Source organism: Grampus griseus, assembly GCF_964374135.1.
Source record: "Grampus griseus genome assembly, chromosome: 3".
In the NCBI taxonomy this organism is placed as follows: Eukaryota; Metazoa; Chordata; class Mammalia; order Artiodactyla; family Delphinidae; genus Grampus; species Grampus griseus.
This window is the reverse complement of record NC_139019.1, coordinates 62329931-62347218: the sequence shown is the minus strand read 5'-3', so window position 1 is coordinate 62347218 and position 17288 is coordinate 62329931. Positions and strand designations below refer to the sequence as shown.

Genomic DNA, 17288 nt, shown 5'->3' with positions numbered 1-17288 from the left:
GGAAGTCCTAGCCACGGCAATCAGAGAAGAAAAAGAAATAAAAGGAATACAAACTGGAAAAGAAGAAGTAAAACTGTCACTGTTTGCAGATGACATGATACTATACATAACGAATCCTAAAGATGCCACCAGAAGACTACTAGAGCTAATCAATGAATATGGTATAAAGTTGCAGGATACAAAATTAATGCACAGAAATCTCTTGCATTCCTATATGCTAACAACAAAAGATCAGAAAGAGAAATTAAGGAAACAATCCCATTCACCACTGCAACAAAAAGAATAAAATACCTAGGAATAAACCTACCTAAGAAGGTAAAAGACCTGTACTCAGGAAACTATAAGACACTGATGAAAGAAATCAAAGATGACACAAACAGATGGAGAGATGTATCATGTTCGTGGATTGGAAGAATCAATATTGTGAAAATGACTATACTACCCAAAGCAATCTACAAATTCAGTGCAATCCCTATCAAATTACCAATGGCACTTTTTACAGAAATAGAACAAAAAAATCTTAAAATGTATGGAGACACAGAAGACCCCAAATAGCCAAAGCAATCTTGAGGGGAGAAAACGGAGCTGGAGAAATCAGACTCCCTGACTTCAGACTATACTACAAAGCTACAGTAATCAAGACAATATGGTACTGGCACAAAAACAGATATATACATCAATGGAACAGGACAGAAAGCCCAGTGATAAACCCATGCACCTATGGTCAACTAATCTATGACAAAGGAGGTAAGGATATACAATGGAGAAAAGACAGCCTCTTAAGTGGTCCTGGGAAAACTGGACAGCTACATGTAAAAGAATGAAATTAGAACACTCTCTGACACCATACACAAAAATAAACTCAAAATGGATTAAAGACCTAAATGTAAGACCAGACACTATAAAACTCCTAGAGGAAAACATAGGAAGAACACCCTTTGACAAAAATCACAGCAAGATCTTTTTTGACCCACCTCCTAGAGTAATGGAAATAAAAACAAAAATAAACAAATGGTACCTAATGAAACTTCAAAGCTTTTGCACAGCAAAGGAAACTACAAACAAGATAAAAAGACAACCCTCAGAATGGGAGAAAATATTTGCAAACGAATCAACGGACAAAGGATTAATCTTCAAAATATACAAGTAGTTCATGCAGCTCCATATTAAAAAAACAAACCCAATCAAAAAATGGGCAGGGCTTCCCTGGTGGCGCAGTGGTTGAGAGTCCACCTGCTGATGCAGGAGACACAGGTTCATGCCCCGGTCCGCGAGGATCCCACATGCCGCGGAGCGGCTGGGACCATGAGCCATGGCCGCTGAGCCTGCGTGTCCAGAGCCTGTGCTCCGCAACAGGAGAGGCCACAACAGTGAGAGGCCCACGTACCGCAAAAAAAAAAAAGGGGGGGTGGGCAGAAGACCTAAACAGACCTCTCTCCAAAGAAGACATACAGATGGCCAAGAGGCACATGAAAAGCTGCTCAACATCACTAATTATTAGAGAAATGCAAATCAAAACTACAATGAGATATCACCTCACACCAGTTAGAATGGGCATCATCAGAAAATCTACAAACAACAAATGCTGGAGAGGGTGTGGAGAAAAGGAAACCCTCTTGCACTGCTGGTGGGAATGTAAATGGATACAGCCACTATGGAGAACAGTATGGAGGTTCCTTAAGAAACTAAAAATAAAAAAAATAATAATTAAAAAAAATATAATAATAATAAAAAAAAAAAAAAGAAACTAAAAATAGAATTACCATATGACCCAGCATATACTGGGCATATACCCAGAGAAAACCATAATTCAAAAAAGCACATGCACCCCAATATTCATTGCAGCACTATTTACAACAGCCAGGTCATGGAAGCAACCTAAATGCCCATCGACAGATGAATGGATAAAGAAGTTGTGGTACATATATACAATGGAATATTACTCAGCCATTAAAAAGAAACGCAATTGAGTTATTTGTGGTGAGGTGGATGGACCTAGACTCTGTCACACAGAGTGAAGTAAGTCAGAAAGAGAAAAACAAATACTATATGCTAACACATATAGAAGGAATCTAAGAAAAAAAATGTCATGAAGAACCTAGGGGTAAGACACCAATAAAGACACAGACCTATTAGAACATGGAGTTGAGGATATGGGGAGGGGGAAGGGTAAGCTGGGACGAAGTGAGAGAGTGGCATGGACATATATACACTACCAAACGTAAAATAGATAGCTAGCGGGAAGCAGCCGCATAGCACAGGGAAGTCAGCTAGGCGGTTTGTGACCACCTAGAGGGGTAGGATAGGGAGGGTGGGAGGGAAGGAGATGCAAGAGGGAAGAGATATGGGAACACATGTATAACTGATTCACTTTGTTATACAGCAGAAACTAACACACCATTGTAAAGCAATTATACTCCAATAAAGATGTTAAAAAAAAAAAAAAGAAGTTGTGGTATATATATACAAGGAACTATTACTCAGCCATAAAAAGGAACGAAATTGGGTCATTTGTAGAGATGCGGATGTACCTAGAGACTGTCATACAGAGTGCGGTAAGTCAGAAAGAGAAAAACAAGTATCATATGTTAACGCATATATGTGGAATCTAGAAAAATGGTACAGATGAACCAGTTTGCAAGGCAAAAACAGAGACATAGGTGTAAAGAACAAACGTATGGACACCAAGCGGGGAAAGCGGCACGTGGGGGGGATGAATTGGGAGATTGGGATTGACATATATACATCAATATGTATAAAACAGATGACTTGTAAGAACCTGCTGTATAAAAAAAATAATATTAAAACAAAAAAAAAACACTGCTCTTTGAGATAATGTCAAAGAATGAAAAGGCAAGCCACAGATTAGGAGCAAGTATTTGCAACAGATATATCTGAAAGGGGCTATTATCCACAATAAGAAAATAAATAACCTTATTAAAAATGAACAAAATATCTAACACTTACTAAAGAAGAGGTACAGACAGTAGATAAGCCTTGTGAGAACATGCCCAACATCCTACACCATCAGGGAACTGCAAACTAAAACAACTATGAGGTACCACTACACACTTATTAGAATGGCTAAATTCCAAAACGCTGACAACATTAAATGGAGGATGTGGAGCACACGGAACTCTAAATTCATTGCTAGTGAGAACGTAAAATGGTGCAGCCACTTTGGAAGACAGTTTGGCAGTTTCCTACAAGGTAAGCATACTCTTCCCATAAGATCCAGCAATCACGCTCTTTGCTATTTTACCCAAAAGAGCTGAAAACTTAATGTGCACACAAAAACCTTCCCATATTATCAGCTTTATTCTTAAGTGTCAAAACTTGGAAGCAAGATGTCTTCACCAGGTGAATGGACAAATAAACTGGTATATCCAGACAATGGAATATTGTTCAGTGCTAAGAAATAATCTACCATGCCATGCAAATACAAAGAGGAACCTTAAGTGCAAATTACAAGTTACATAAGCCAATATGAAACAGCTACATATAGGGTTCCAATTAAACGTTAGGGGGAAAGGCAAAACAAAAGATCAGTGGTTGCCATGAGTTTGTGGAGAGAGGGGTATGAAAAGGTGGAGCACAGGGAATTTTTAGGGCAGTGAAAATATTCTATATGATACTATAATGGTGGATTCATGTCATTATATATTTAGCAAAAACAATAGAATGTACAGAACAAAGGATGAACTGTGGACTTTGGGTGGTAATGATGTGCCAATGTTGGTTCAGACTGTAACAAATATACCACTCTTGTGTGGTACTGCACTGGTAGAGGAAGCTGTGCTATAAGGAAGTATATACACAATTGGGCCTCTGAACCTGTGGGTTCCACATCCTTGGGTTCAAACAACCTCGGATTGAAAATACTCAGGGGGCAAAAAACCCACAGAAGGTTCCAAAAAGCAAAATTTGAAGAATTTGCCTACTGGCAACTACTTACATAGCATTTACATTATATAAGGTATTACATGTAATCTAGAGATGAAGAATACAGGAGGATGTGCACAAGTTACATGCAAGTACTAGGCTATTTTATATAAGGGACTGGAGCATCCACAGATTTTGGTGGGGAGGTTGGGGGAGTTGGAAGGGCAGGTGTCCTGGAACCAATTTCCCTATGGACACTGAGGAATGGCTGAACAGTGACTTAATGCTAACATCTAGCTATAACATTTTCTTATTCTCTACAGATTTTACTCACTTTGAGATATGTAAAATTCGAAGTTTTATTCTAAGTCTTGCAGAGTGCAAACTTACTAGTTGTACTGTGTGGTGGGTTCTATATTCATCTTCACTCCGAAGGCGCTGTTGGAATTTTTCATTGTGTTTTGCAATACAAATTTCCTATAAATACATGAAATGTGTTTTAATATAAGTGAAACTTGAAAGACTCAAAATCTAATTCAATTTGATAAATTAAATTTTAATCTTAACATATACCTACACAGCAAAATATCAAGTAAGCTACCTCTGGTTTCTCTGGTTTCTCATCCGGAATATCGAAGCAGCATAAGCCAAATAATTAGGATCTTAAAAGATTCTTTTATTAAACTACTTAACATCTGTAGAATTCCTGATTTCTCCCTTTTTTTGGAAGGGGAGGAATGGGGCATGGTAGAGTGGAAGGGGGGTGTACCTAGATAGTCTCAAAAGTCTCTTTCAAATCTGAAGACTGTGGCCAGAAGATTCTAAGTATTATTGTACTCTTTAAACTAGTCTGAGCAAAAAAAGGACACATAACGCTTGACTTAAACACTGTTTCTTAAGTGCTTTCTGATGAATTAAAGAACATGATTTTGCCCGGATTGGCTTAAACAATATCATGAAATCTGAATCTTCTGATCACAGACTTCAGAGCTAAAAAGAGACCTTAAAGACTAGAAAGTACAATAATCGTATGCTACAGATTTACATGAAAATAATATTAAGAGACATGTGCTCTTTACACATACCCTATCATCTGGCAACTTCCTAGTGGCACCATGCTAAGTCTTCATTTTCTCTGGGTCCTTCTGGAGAAGTCCTCCAGATAAACAGTTTCTAACACTCTCAAAGCTATACCAAAAGATTACTCTTATAACCTCGTTAAGTCATACATGAATAACCTTTCAGGCCAGGAAGCTGTATTTTAAAGCAGCTCTTTTATCTCCTTCCTATCTTTACCCACACTGTGTTGACTCTACTGCCTAACAAGTATTGATCACAGATCGAACCTGTCCAAGGCAGTCTCCAAGGGGGAGAAGTGGCATGATATAGTGATATAATGGCTCAGGCTTCCAAGTCACACAGACCTAGGATAGTATCCTGCTTTGACCCATACTAGCTGCTTTTCCTTAGGTAATTTATTTAACGACTGGAAGCCTTAGTTCCTCTGGTTATAAAATGAGGATACAAGTCTACAATTCCTTATCAAGAACAGAACTCAGATGTGTTTCAAAATTATTTTTTTTTTTAATTTTAGAAAGGTGATATGTTGCATACACCATCTATTGCCTAGTAACTCCAGCAGGATCTGACACAACACCCCATAATAAGTATTACTGATGTTTTTGCAGTGAAAACAGATGAATAGTCAAAGTAAGTAGGACAAAAAAATGTTCAGGTCTGGGTTTGCCACCAAATCAAGTATCAGAATGCTTTTTGGCTACTGGGAGAATAAAAGAAGATAACATACATGAAGAACAATGTTATTTCTATTATTCTTCCTGAAAAGTTTAATCACAAAGCATAGACCTCAAGTCCTCATGGCATAGCCAGAGACCGTCTTTGTTCTTTCAAGAGGAGAAGCAGGGCATGATTTACTTATAGCCAGAGAACTACCCCTGGGTATGAAATTCTATTGTGGGTGCCAGGTTAACCACGGAGCCTGTGACCCTGGGGATGCTGACATGCAGACCACAAGGAACGTAGGGTGCTGTTACAAAGAGAGTCATTCTGATCTTTGGTAAAGTATGATTGATCGTTCTTCTCAGAACAGTGTTTCCAAGTTCCTCTCTTTCCAGCCTTCTTTTGTCATTCCTCCTTCCCTCTGCAGTTCTGTCACCTAAGCCGTTGGATTTGGGGGTCTGGGGGCAGGGAAAGGGGAGGACAGGGGGTAAGACCATTCAGAGACCCTTGGCTGTGTGCTGTGATAGGTCACAGCAGATCAGAGGCTGCGGTGTAAATGGGCAGAATCTACAGGGCTGAGTTCCTACCTCAGATTTAGTTTAATATAAGAATGAAGAGTGAAGAATATAGATTAAATTGGTACACACTTTTATATATAAATAAAAATTTCCTTGAAGACTGAGGTCAGAACCAGTCAACTTAATTGTAGAGCATCCCTGGCCTCCTTAAAATAAAAAGGAGCCGGGAATTGCATTACATGGAATCCTGTAGTCATGATCAGAGTCACCTTTGGGTGGCTGAGGCAAACAGCATATCACCACTGGCTGTTCTAATGTGTTTAAGAGGATAATGCTCAGACAACCATATAATGTCAATACAATGGCCCAAGTATTGAGAAGATATAACTCTTACTCAGTTTTAAAAGGTATGTGTATTAGTGACAAACTGCGTTAGAATTATTGGATATGGGTCAAAGATTAAGTAATGGAAAAATAAATAAATAAAAGATTACTTAATGGAATAAAAGCAAGATGTAAAATTAAGGTTATATTCAATTAATATGTAACTATTATACCTTTTTATTTCTGAGGTATGCTTTCTTGGCTGAAACCCGTCCACGTCTTGCCTCCAGCTGGCGTGCTTTCTGCTGAAGTTTCTGTAGCTCTTCTCTCTGTAAATGCACAGACACTGCCATCTCTTCCTTCTCCAGCATGGCCTCCATGCTTTCATAAGTGTCATAGTATACCACTTCATCTCTCTTTTCTGTTACAAAACAGCAACAAGGGGTAGTGGTTAAGAGCATGGGCTATGGAGCCAGACAGCACAGGGCTCTGATCCACTCACTGATTCTATAAGCTCAGGCAAAGCCATTACCCCTTTGTAAAATAGGAAATATACCTCTTTGGGGGAATGTGTGTGCCAGTGCCTGGCACATAGTTAAGTGCTCAATATAAAATGCCAAGAACCTTGTTTCCCAAATAAAAAATCTGAGAATACAGATTCTGGCTGAAGCAACAAAGCAAGTTACTTACAAAGTAAGTAGGAAGGAATAACATAGTTGCACTGCTACATCTACTAAATCACTTGTTTGACTTTACATTAAGTTTTCTTAACCTCAACAGAAGAAATAAAACTGGTGTCCATGTACATTTTCCCTATGTACGCAAACAAATACATGGGGAAATTCCATCATTCATTCAAATGTCTTTTTGTGGACTTATGTATTAGACACACATCATACCCGATATAAGTCTTTTGATGCTTTCCAGTTGTGCTGTCAACAGTAACTCTTCACACTTTAAGATTTCAAACTGCACTTCATACAACTGAAGTTGCAGATCATAATAATCAGCTTCTAATTGATCCAACTGAGCGATGGCTTCTGTACCGCCCTGCAAACTCTGCATCTGCATTGAAAATAAAAATAAGGACATATCTAGTTTGAGGGAACAAGAAATTAAGGTATGATTAGAAATGAATACTAACTAATCAGACAGGATAAATCCATGAAGCAACTGAACACCAGCAGACAATGTGGGATCAGAGGCTCGTGTACAGATAATTTAAGAACCTACTAAATTTGTGTATAAAGCTGTGTGAACATGTATATTTTTCTCTGAGTACAGTGTTCCTAGCTTTCAAATTCATAAAGGGACAAGAGTCTGTGGCTTAAAAGAGGTGAGAATGACGATAATCAAGACTCGGTTAAAAAGGAATAGTACTTACTCCTAAGTGTGGTTAAAAAATTCTTAAGTCAAATGTAATTTTGCTTGCCTGGGTGATATTTAATGTTTCAGTGTTACTTTAGAAACTGTTTGATGTTTAGCATTATACCATGGCAAATACCACTGTCACATCAGGAAGACGTTTTTGTTTTTAAAATAACCTAAGGAGATGTGACATATCAACATTTTTTTTAAAGAACAAAAGTCTCCCCATAATTTAAACCACAGAGTTGTACTGTACTATAAAGCAAGGGATTTGTTTGGGATGGGCTTAATAAATCACATTTGGTCTGTTTCTCCTGAGTCATGTGGTCATGTTAAATTAATGCTAATAAAACTAGTGCAGCCATCATCACAGATATGTATAAAAAGCACAATGCATATATTGTATCATTCAACAGGCATAAACCTGGCAAGAATGACTAACTGACAGCTTTACCAAATCCTCTGAAGAATTCAAACACAATCGAGAACATTCAAAAACAGACTATTAAGGTACTATTAAGGATAACCCCAGGGAAAATGACCCCACAGATAAACATGCCAGACTCCCTGGCCCATTTCAGCCTCACCCTTCCTCTACCATAGGAGACCAATTCCAGTAAGAAATGTTCTTGCAATAGCACATAGTTATAAATCTTACCTCAGCAGCTCTTTTGGGCACCCTATATTGTCATTACAATTCATCCTGGTTAGAATAAAGCTAGTCAATCTGATAAAGACAGTGGCACTCTATTTCAGTCAATAAAATGCTAGCATATCAAGTTTTAAAGTTCAAGACCTTAAGAAAATTCCAGATACCTAGTAACATAAAGGAGAAAGCTAACTAGAAAAGAAGACTAGAGTGGAAATGCCTCAGGTGAAGGAGAGATGGAGCTGAAATCTGTGAAGAGATTCTGAATAGTGTGGAAAAGTTCAGAACAAGTTCTAATTTTTCCTTTAACAACAGTAGCAAATCAGAAAATGTAAGGGAAAAATAAATCCGTTAACAAATCTAAATCCATAATTTAAAATCCATTAACAAAAAGATTTTTCTAGATCGTACCCTTAAAATATTACAGATCACCTCATACACTATTTTTTAAACAAGAGTTAGACATGCATATGCACATTCATAGAATATATTTTACATAAAGCTGTATGAATAAAAGCAGTGATGACATTTTGTTCTTCTCTAGAGAATATACAACTTTCACACATACATACTCAATGTATTTAGAAGCCAATGTGGTCAAGCCACAGAATGGGAACAAATATTTGCAAATCATATATTTGATAAGACTTGTATCTGGAATATGTAAAGAACACTTTCAATTCAGTGATTTAAAAAACCCAATTTTAGGGAGTTTCCCGGCAGTCCAGTGGATCCCGAAAGCCTAGCAGCACAGCTCCCACACACACAAAAAAATTTTTAATGGGCAAATGACCGGAACAGACACTTCTCCAAAGAAAATATATAAGTGGCCAATAAGCACATGGAAAGATAATGGACATAAATGCCATCAGAGAAAGGCAAATCAAAGCCACGAGATACCACTTCACACCCACCAGGATGGCTATTATTATATATATATATAAAAAATATATATAAAAGACTGTTTAGTGTAACGTAAAGAAAGATGTGGAGAAATTCTATCCTTTGTACATTGCTGGTGGGAATGTAAATGGTACAGCTGCTTTGGAAAACAGTCTGATAGTTCCTCAATAGGCTAAATAGCATTTCACGCCAAGATAAATGAAAACCTTGCGCATGGATGTTCACAGCAGCTTTATTCGTAAAGCTCCAAAAGTAGAAAGAACCCCAAAGTTCATCAACTGATGAATGCACAAAATGTGGTGTATCATTCGGCCAAAAAAAGTAAATTAAGTAATGATGCATGCTACAATATGGATGCACCTTGAAAACATTACACTCCGTGGGGGAAAAAGCATTAAAAAAGTTACATCTTTTATGATTCCATTTATATGAAATGTTGAGAACAGCAAATCTATAGAGACAGAAAATAGTTGCCTAGGTGTGGGGAGGACCGAAGGGGAGATAGGAAATGAGTGCTCCTTTTTCTTTTAACAGTTGCTGCCTACAGTCATGCTGGCATGCTGTGAAAATGCCATAACTCTAACTCTTCTATCAGAGGCCCCATTGTGAAAGTTATCATCATCTCATGGAGGTACTGCAAAATTAACAACTTTCTGTAGAGTCAGAAAAATTTAAGTCTTATACCAAAAAAAAGTCAAATAGCACATCTTATTAAAAAAAATTTTTAAATATATTTTTCTCACGGCTTTTGTTACCTCTTCTTTATTTTAATTTTCCCGGTACACGGGCCTCTCACTGTGTGGCCTCTCCCGCTGCGGAGCACAGGCTCCGGACGCGCAGGCTCAGCAGCCATGGCTCACGGGCCCAGCCGCTCCGCGGCATGTGGGATCCTCCCAGACCGGGGCACGAACCCGTGTCCCCTGCATCGGCAGGCGGACTCCCAACCACTGCGCCACCAAGGAAGCCCTGTTACCTCTTCTTTTAGTGCATGTTTCCTCTGTTCCAAACAGATCTCTTTAGCTCTCATCATCTGCAGAGTCTCCTTAGAAACTGCATACTGGAGTTTTTCCATACGTTCAGCAGCTGCTGCCCATGATGCTTTACCAAATTTCTTCTGATCTGCTCGCATTCGATCATATACAGCTATTGATAATTTTTAAAAAGACATTGAGACATTAAGACATGAAACAACTTGATACTAAAGAATTGAAAGTCTTAGATTCCACTGATCACACACTCAAAGATAAACACACAAATGCTACCCTCATGATAAACTACCTATAACAGCTCTAAAATATAATTCAACAGTATGTTAGATTCTCTCTAATGTCTCCAATAAGAATTTTAAATAGTCATTCTCAGAAATAACTTTCTGAAAATGAAACTGAGTTTTCAGGTTAATTTTAAAACTTACTTAAAAAAATACTCTTTTCACATCGTCCAGTGTTATTAAATTTCTAAGTTTCTATAAAACTTTATTCTGTCACGGTTTTTCCTAGGTATGTTAGTTGAAATCAGAACCATAACTATTAAAGGGTATTTAAAAATTATTTAAATTCATGTACTTTTGAGTTCTCCAAACGTATTTTAATGATAATGGTAGGATGAAATAAATCCTAGACATTAGCATGGAGCTGATTCTGCTAAGGTTAGTGCTGGAGCAAAATCAGTTAGCGCTGGGCTTAACTAACTAAGCCCCAAAGAAGACACCCAACTTCTCCTTGCCACCACACAGAAAAAGGAAGAACTTTTTAGTTTGCCACAATAGAGGCCTCATTCAAGAAACATTTCTTGACAATCAAACACCTAGTATCTTCCAGTTAAAGAAGTTTATCACTGATAATAGCATGGTGCTGGCTCATCTTGGGTCCTTATACAAATGAACCCAACCATCCTATGATCCTTATGCCTAATAGGTCAGACATGCTTTAACTATCATAAAAGAGTCAGGCAATGTGATTACACAGTACCTAATGTAGTCTTTAGATTAGTGTACATTCTCTAGTAGTTTCTTTAATACGTTCAGAGGTGATTAATACTTTTGTAATGCTACTATATCATAACCCTCTTTGCAAGAAGTATCTCAGTAACATTTGCCTCAATTTTTTGACAATAATACGAGTACATACTTGAAAATTAAAACTGTACAGAGAGGCTGATAGTGGAAAAGAGCAGTTTCTCATGCTCAGCTCTCCCCCCACCCTTAATCCCAATGACTAAATGCAACCAACTTGGAACCTGCTCCTGGGTAGTTACCTCCATTCAAGAACGTTACCATTTCTTGATTTAGTCTTAAAAATCTGTTGAGTTCTTATGACAAATGAGCAATCTATTTACTCAGAATCTCCTCTCAATATAGTTCTTTTGGTTTCTCTGGTTTTTCTTTGGCCTTTAAATGCTAACATATTTGAATATTGATCTGATCCTTTATTTTAGGGTTTCTAACAAATAATAACTACTTCTGTTGCTTACATAGCAAAATGATTCTGCCATCTTAAATCTCTATCTTTTAAAAATGTATGATAATATTTATGCAACCATAAGATCAATACAGTAGTGCACTGTAGGGGAAAAAATAACAGCAGGGGGTTTGGAGTTAGACAGTTTGGAGTTAAATTCTCACTTCTACCCATCAACATGTAACTTTCAGAAGAAACTTAACTGTTCTTGGGCTAAATTCCCTTGAATAATAAACATAAGGAAATACAGTACCTCCTCGGAAGACTTGTGGAAATTAAATGAGAGAATAACAGATATTTAAATGTTTCTCTCACTTCACATGGCAATATTAATCAAATACATGGTCTGTTTTGTTTCTTCTCTCCCTCATGCACACGTGACCACAATCACTCATATTTATACGACGTTGTGTTAATTTCAAAGTGCTTTTTCCAAGTGTTCTATTTATCTGCCCAGCAATCCTATAGAATAGGCATGGTATGCATTATCAACACCTTCACCATAGATATGTGAAACTTGGTGACTTAAGACCAAGGTTACACACCTATAAAAGGAGAGTTATATGAGTACCCAAGTTGCTTAAATACCTAGTCTGCTGCTTCTATCATTTTTACCTGAACTTGTAATCACAGCATATAGTCAAACATTCTGCATAAACAAAAATAGTCTGGAGCCTTATCTCTTGCTTCCCACTTAAGGACTGTGTCTGTGGAGCAGTTCCCTGTCCTAATTCAGTCTCAGGTTGTTATCTACCACAAGAGCTAGTCAATACTTTGTCTTCCAACATCTTTAGATAGAATGTATTCTTCTGCCTAATGGCTGCTCACTTCACCTGGAGTTATTTTCCAACAGCTCAGGAATATAAAGATAATGTAGAAAAGTATGAATACAGAATGCTTGGAATATCCCTAGAACAATATTGGAACACCTCTAAAACAGATTCTTGGGCTTCCCTAGTGGCCCAGTGGTTGAGAGTCCGCCTGCCGATGCAGGGGACACGGGTTCGTGCCCCGGTCTGGGAAGATCCCACATGCCGCGGAGTGGCTGGGCCCATGAGCCACGGCCACTGAGCCTGCGCATCCGGAGCCCGTGCTCCGCAACGGGAGAGGCCACAACAGTGAGAGCCCCGCGTACCACAAAAAAACAAAAAAAAACAAAAAAAAAACAAAAAAACCCCAGATTCTTCTCTCCCTCTGCTGGCAAGAATAAAGATTCTTGCTAAGATGACTGATAACATTAACAGGATAACACCATGTAATAGCACCCTATGGTGATCATTATATGTAAAAAAGCTCTGAAGGCAACAGTCCTGGTGTTTACAAGGAATCATGTTAAATTTGTTTAAAAAACCTTAATGTTCTAACATACATATACCTGTCAGAAAAGGGCCCATTTAAGATGTTTTTAAAAGCTAAGCAGTAAAATTGGGCTACACCTGGCTTTGCAAAAGGAAGGAAATAAAGGCCTATTTTACTCCTCTTCTAATATATAGAGAATACAAGGAGATCTTATATAGATCAATAGGGGGAAAACAGCCCAATAGAAAAATAGGCAGAAGACAGTAACTGGGAAAAAAGGAAGGATATGCAAATACCAATTATTACATGAAAACAAAAAAGATGAACACTCAGTAATAAGCAAAGAAATGCAAATTTTAAAAACATGGTACTACTTTTCATCCATTAAACTGTTTTTTTTTTAATGACAATGCCAGATGATGCTGAGGAATCAAGGGAAGTATTCTCATTCAGCACAATGGCTTCGAGTGAAACTTTTAAGGAAACGTGGATTTGCTGAAAGAATAACCTGAATAACGACTTTAATGCCAGGTATACAAATAGAGAGATTATTAAAATAACGAATAATTTAAACTGCTTCTCAGGGAGTGGTGGAACGATTTCTGTGGCCTCCTGTGGAAGGGAGTTGGAAGGAATGGACCTTGCCAGACAGACCTTGCCAGATGTATCTCTTCATTTGGCTTGATTTGTATCCTTTATAAATTGTAATGGTAAGTATGTGTTTTCCTGAGTTCTGCGAGTGAATTTTTGAACCTAAAAGGGCTGTAGGAACCCCAAATTTGTAGCCAGTTGGTTAGACGTACAGATGGCCTAAGGACACCCCAAATTTGCAAGTAGTGTCTGAAGGGCAGGGAGTCTTGCTGGTGACTGGGACTTTAAGCTATGACATCTGTAACTGTGAACGATTATTGTCAGAATTGAATTATGCTATACTAATACCCATCACTTTTAATTTTTTTAAAGGTGGGCTATATGTAAACACATATGCCTAGAAAAGACTGAAAGGATATACCTTAACTTGTTAATAGTGGTCTTCTTTAACTGCTAGGATTATGAGTGGTCTTTAATTCTTTTCTATATAACTATTTCGAACATAAAATACTTAAACCACTCATTTTTGAAAATACCTCCATCCATTTTGAAAATACCTAGCAAAAATAATTCTACTGGGAAACTCACCTTTTTGAGCTTTAGCTGTTATTTCAAAATATTTGACAGTAAGATCTTGAATGGACAGCACAGCCATATGAGCTTTCCGCTGCCAGTCAGCATCTTCTTTTTGTAGACTTTCAATTCTTCGGGGACCCAGGTAATCATTCTCTATAGAAATCTGTAGAGAGAAAAAAGAAAAATGGAAAAGATCATTTCTTTCTCTCTTTTAACATTTACTGAATGTTTATATACCAGGCATTGTGCTTGGTACTAAGAATACTTGTTTTTCCCTGCTCTGCAGTAGAAGCTATCAATTTACAAAACAATTAAATTAACAATAATGTTGAAGACAGTTGATGCAGAAATTGTTCCCCCTTCCTCCTCTATCTTCTTCTTCATCCTTCCCTCTTCTATATATAAAGGACATATGACAAAATGTTTAAGACTGATGATTTTCAAGTGCTGGGATGAGAAATTTATTTCCTCCTTTACGATAATTGTATTTTCAGTTTAAGAATTATTTGTGCCAATAAAATGCTTATTTAATCATTGACATAAATAAATAAAGTTAAGATTGACAATACATAAAAATCAGCCTATCTGCCTACTGAAGGACTCTGGATATAAGTAACAGAAAAACTGGCTATGTATTATTTATAAGAGTCACAACTAAAACAAAAGGACAAAGGAAAGTTGAAAATCAAATGATGGACAGAGGTATGCCAAGTGAATGTCACAGAAGTAACAATATCAATATTAAAATATAGAAAAGTGCTAAACCGGTATGTTAATATGGAAGAAAGTTACAGTCCAGGAAGAACAGCAATAGACCCTCTGTACTGCTTTACCACATACTGAGAAAGAAACTTAAAACTTAAACAATAGCACCATATTAGGATGATGGGGAAAAAATATTATAGAGAAAAATGTGCCACCCCTGGCACTTAAAAAAAAATTGATCAAGTAAGTTATCATACACCACTAAAAAATTATAATGAATTTCAAAAGTAGAAATAATGCAGGTCATAGTCTCTAAACAGTACAATAAACAGAAATCAAAGGAACAGTCTAAAACAGCTGATTGAGTCTTGAAGCAACAATATACTGCTCCTTAAGCAAATGAAGTCTTCCAGAAAGAGGGAAAAACGTATGAGCACTCACTGTAGTGCTCAGCACACACAGAACAATTAATTAGCAATGTTAAGGCGACAGTGGCAAGGTAGAGGAAGAGGTCAAGAATGATCCTAGGGTTACTGGGAAAAAATATGTACATGGAATTGCCAAGGATTTCATTTTGCATACTAAGTTTAACTTTGCAAGTCATGTCCAGAGATATAAGCTTGGGTACCCTTGACACACTAGAAGACATTTAAAGCAACGAGAGTGAATAAGTTCATGTAAGGAATTGTAATCATATAAGTAGCAAGATTCAATGGAGGAGAAATCAACACTATCAAACACTGCTTAGGGATCAAGTAGATACACAACCAGCACCCATGGACCTAACAGCGTGAACTTGGCGACAACAGTTCTGGAGTACAGGCAAATTCCTTTTGCCTATTAATTCCCACCATATCTTCAGACCTCAGTTCAATTACTGGTTCATGGATGTCATCCCTGACTCACCATTATAGGCAGTATAAGCTCTTCAATCTAAAAAATAGCCTTCATTCTTAAGTCTTATCACAATCATACTTTATATTATTTTATATCACCTCCTTTCTGCTCTGAATGTTCCATGAGGGCAGAGAATGCACAAGTGGTTTTTATCTCTGCTTGCTTGCTTTTCACTAGCACACTGCTGGGCATGAACTAGGTAATCTACAATATTTCCTGAATGAGTGAATAAAAATTCACTTCCATACATGTTTTTAATGAGGAGAGAAATGCAGACACATGTATAATACTCTTTTGAGAAATTTGTGTGAGTGAATAGAGGGGAAAAGGGTGGAGAAGAGGATAAGGCTTAAGGGTAGGCACTCTTGCTTTATTTTAATGGGAGATCACAGAGCAGGTTGAGAGGGAGAACCTATGTCTTCCCCTGTGAAGAAAGAACCCAGTTATGAAAAGAATATGAACAAGAATTATGTATATGTATAACTGAATCACTTTGCTGTACAACTGAAAGTAACAGAACATTGTAAATCAACTATACTCCAAAATAATATAAAAATTAAAAAAAGAAAGAAAGAATCCAGTTAAAAATAAATTGGTAGAGGAGACGGGAGAAGACACAAGATAGCTGTTTTTAGATGGTAGGGTGACAAACCATTTATCGTAGGAAGAGGGTTAGTGAAGTCATGGTGAAACAGGCACACATAATATACTGCTGGTGGAACTATAAATTGATTAAAACCTTTTCTGGAAAGTATTTTATGATACCATAGTCTTTGAACACATTTAGCTGTTTAGATCAGGACAAACTTTACTGAGGCCCATAAATTGCAGAGGGCTTTGAAGGAGGGGTAGGATTTTGACAGTTACATGGGGAGCATATGGGAAAAGAGAACCACCCAAAAGGAATGCTGTAGGTAAGAATTAACCTGAACAAAAGCCTTGAGGTAAGTAACTAAGTTCAATGCATGGTAAAGGACAGAGAGCAGTCCAGCCTAGCTGGAGTTTAGGTAAAACAGATGAAGGTAGTGGGAGATAACACTAGAGAAGTAGGTTAGTTCAATGAGGAGGCTGAGGAGTTTGTATTGCATATGACAGGCACCTGGAAACCACTGAGGGCTTCTCAGCAATAGTAAGGGGCATATTTAGACTTCAGTTTACATTTAAGGTTTTAGAAAACTTGTTTTCTGTAATAAAACCATCAAGGTTTTGTGCTTTCATTTATTGTGATTACCTTTGATTTTTAAGCCAAGTTAAAAAGCAAAAGATTAGTGTTCAGAAGTATGAAAAAGAAATTTAATAAATTGATATTATGATAAATTTAATAAATTGTAGCAAAAATTTAAATTCTTACTCGGCACGTTATGATGGAAGTCCTTT

General features: G+C 37.3%; 1 protein-coding gene across 1 annotated transcript in view; it reads right to left on the bottom strand.

The window, feature by feature from the left end:
- JMY (junction mediating and regulatory protein, p53 cofactor) overlaps positions 1-17288 on the bottom strand; it is a gene marked incomplete at its 5' end in the record, with an annotated part of 73425 nt that overhangs the window by 18567 nt on the left and 37570 nt on the right. Inside the window, 5 exons of the mRNA XM_082651162.1 lie at positions 4273-4359; positions 6698-6885; positions 7364-7529; positions 10358-10527; positions 14322-14472. Of these exons, the coding sequence (XP_082507288.1) occupies positions 4273-4359; positions 6698-6885; positions 7364-7529; positions 10358-10527; positions 14322-14472 (762 nt within the window). The remainder of the gene's footprint in view (positions 1-4272; positions 4360-6697; positions 6886-7363; positions 7530-10357; positions 10528-14321; positions 14473-17288) is intronic.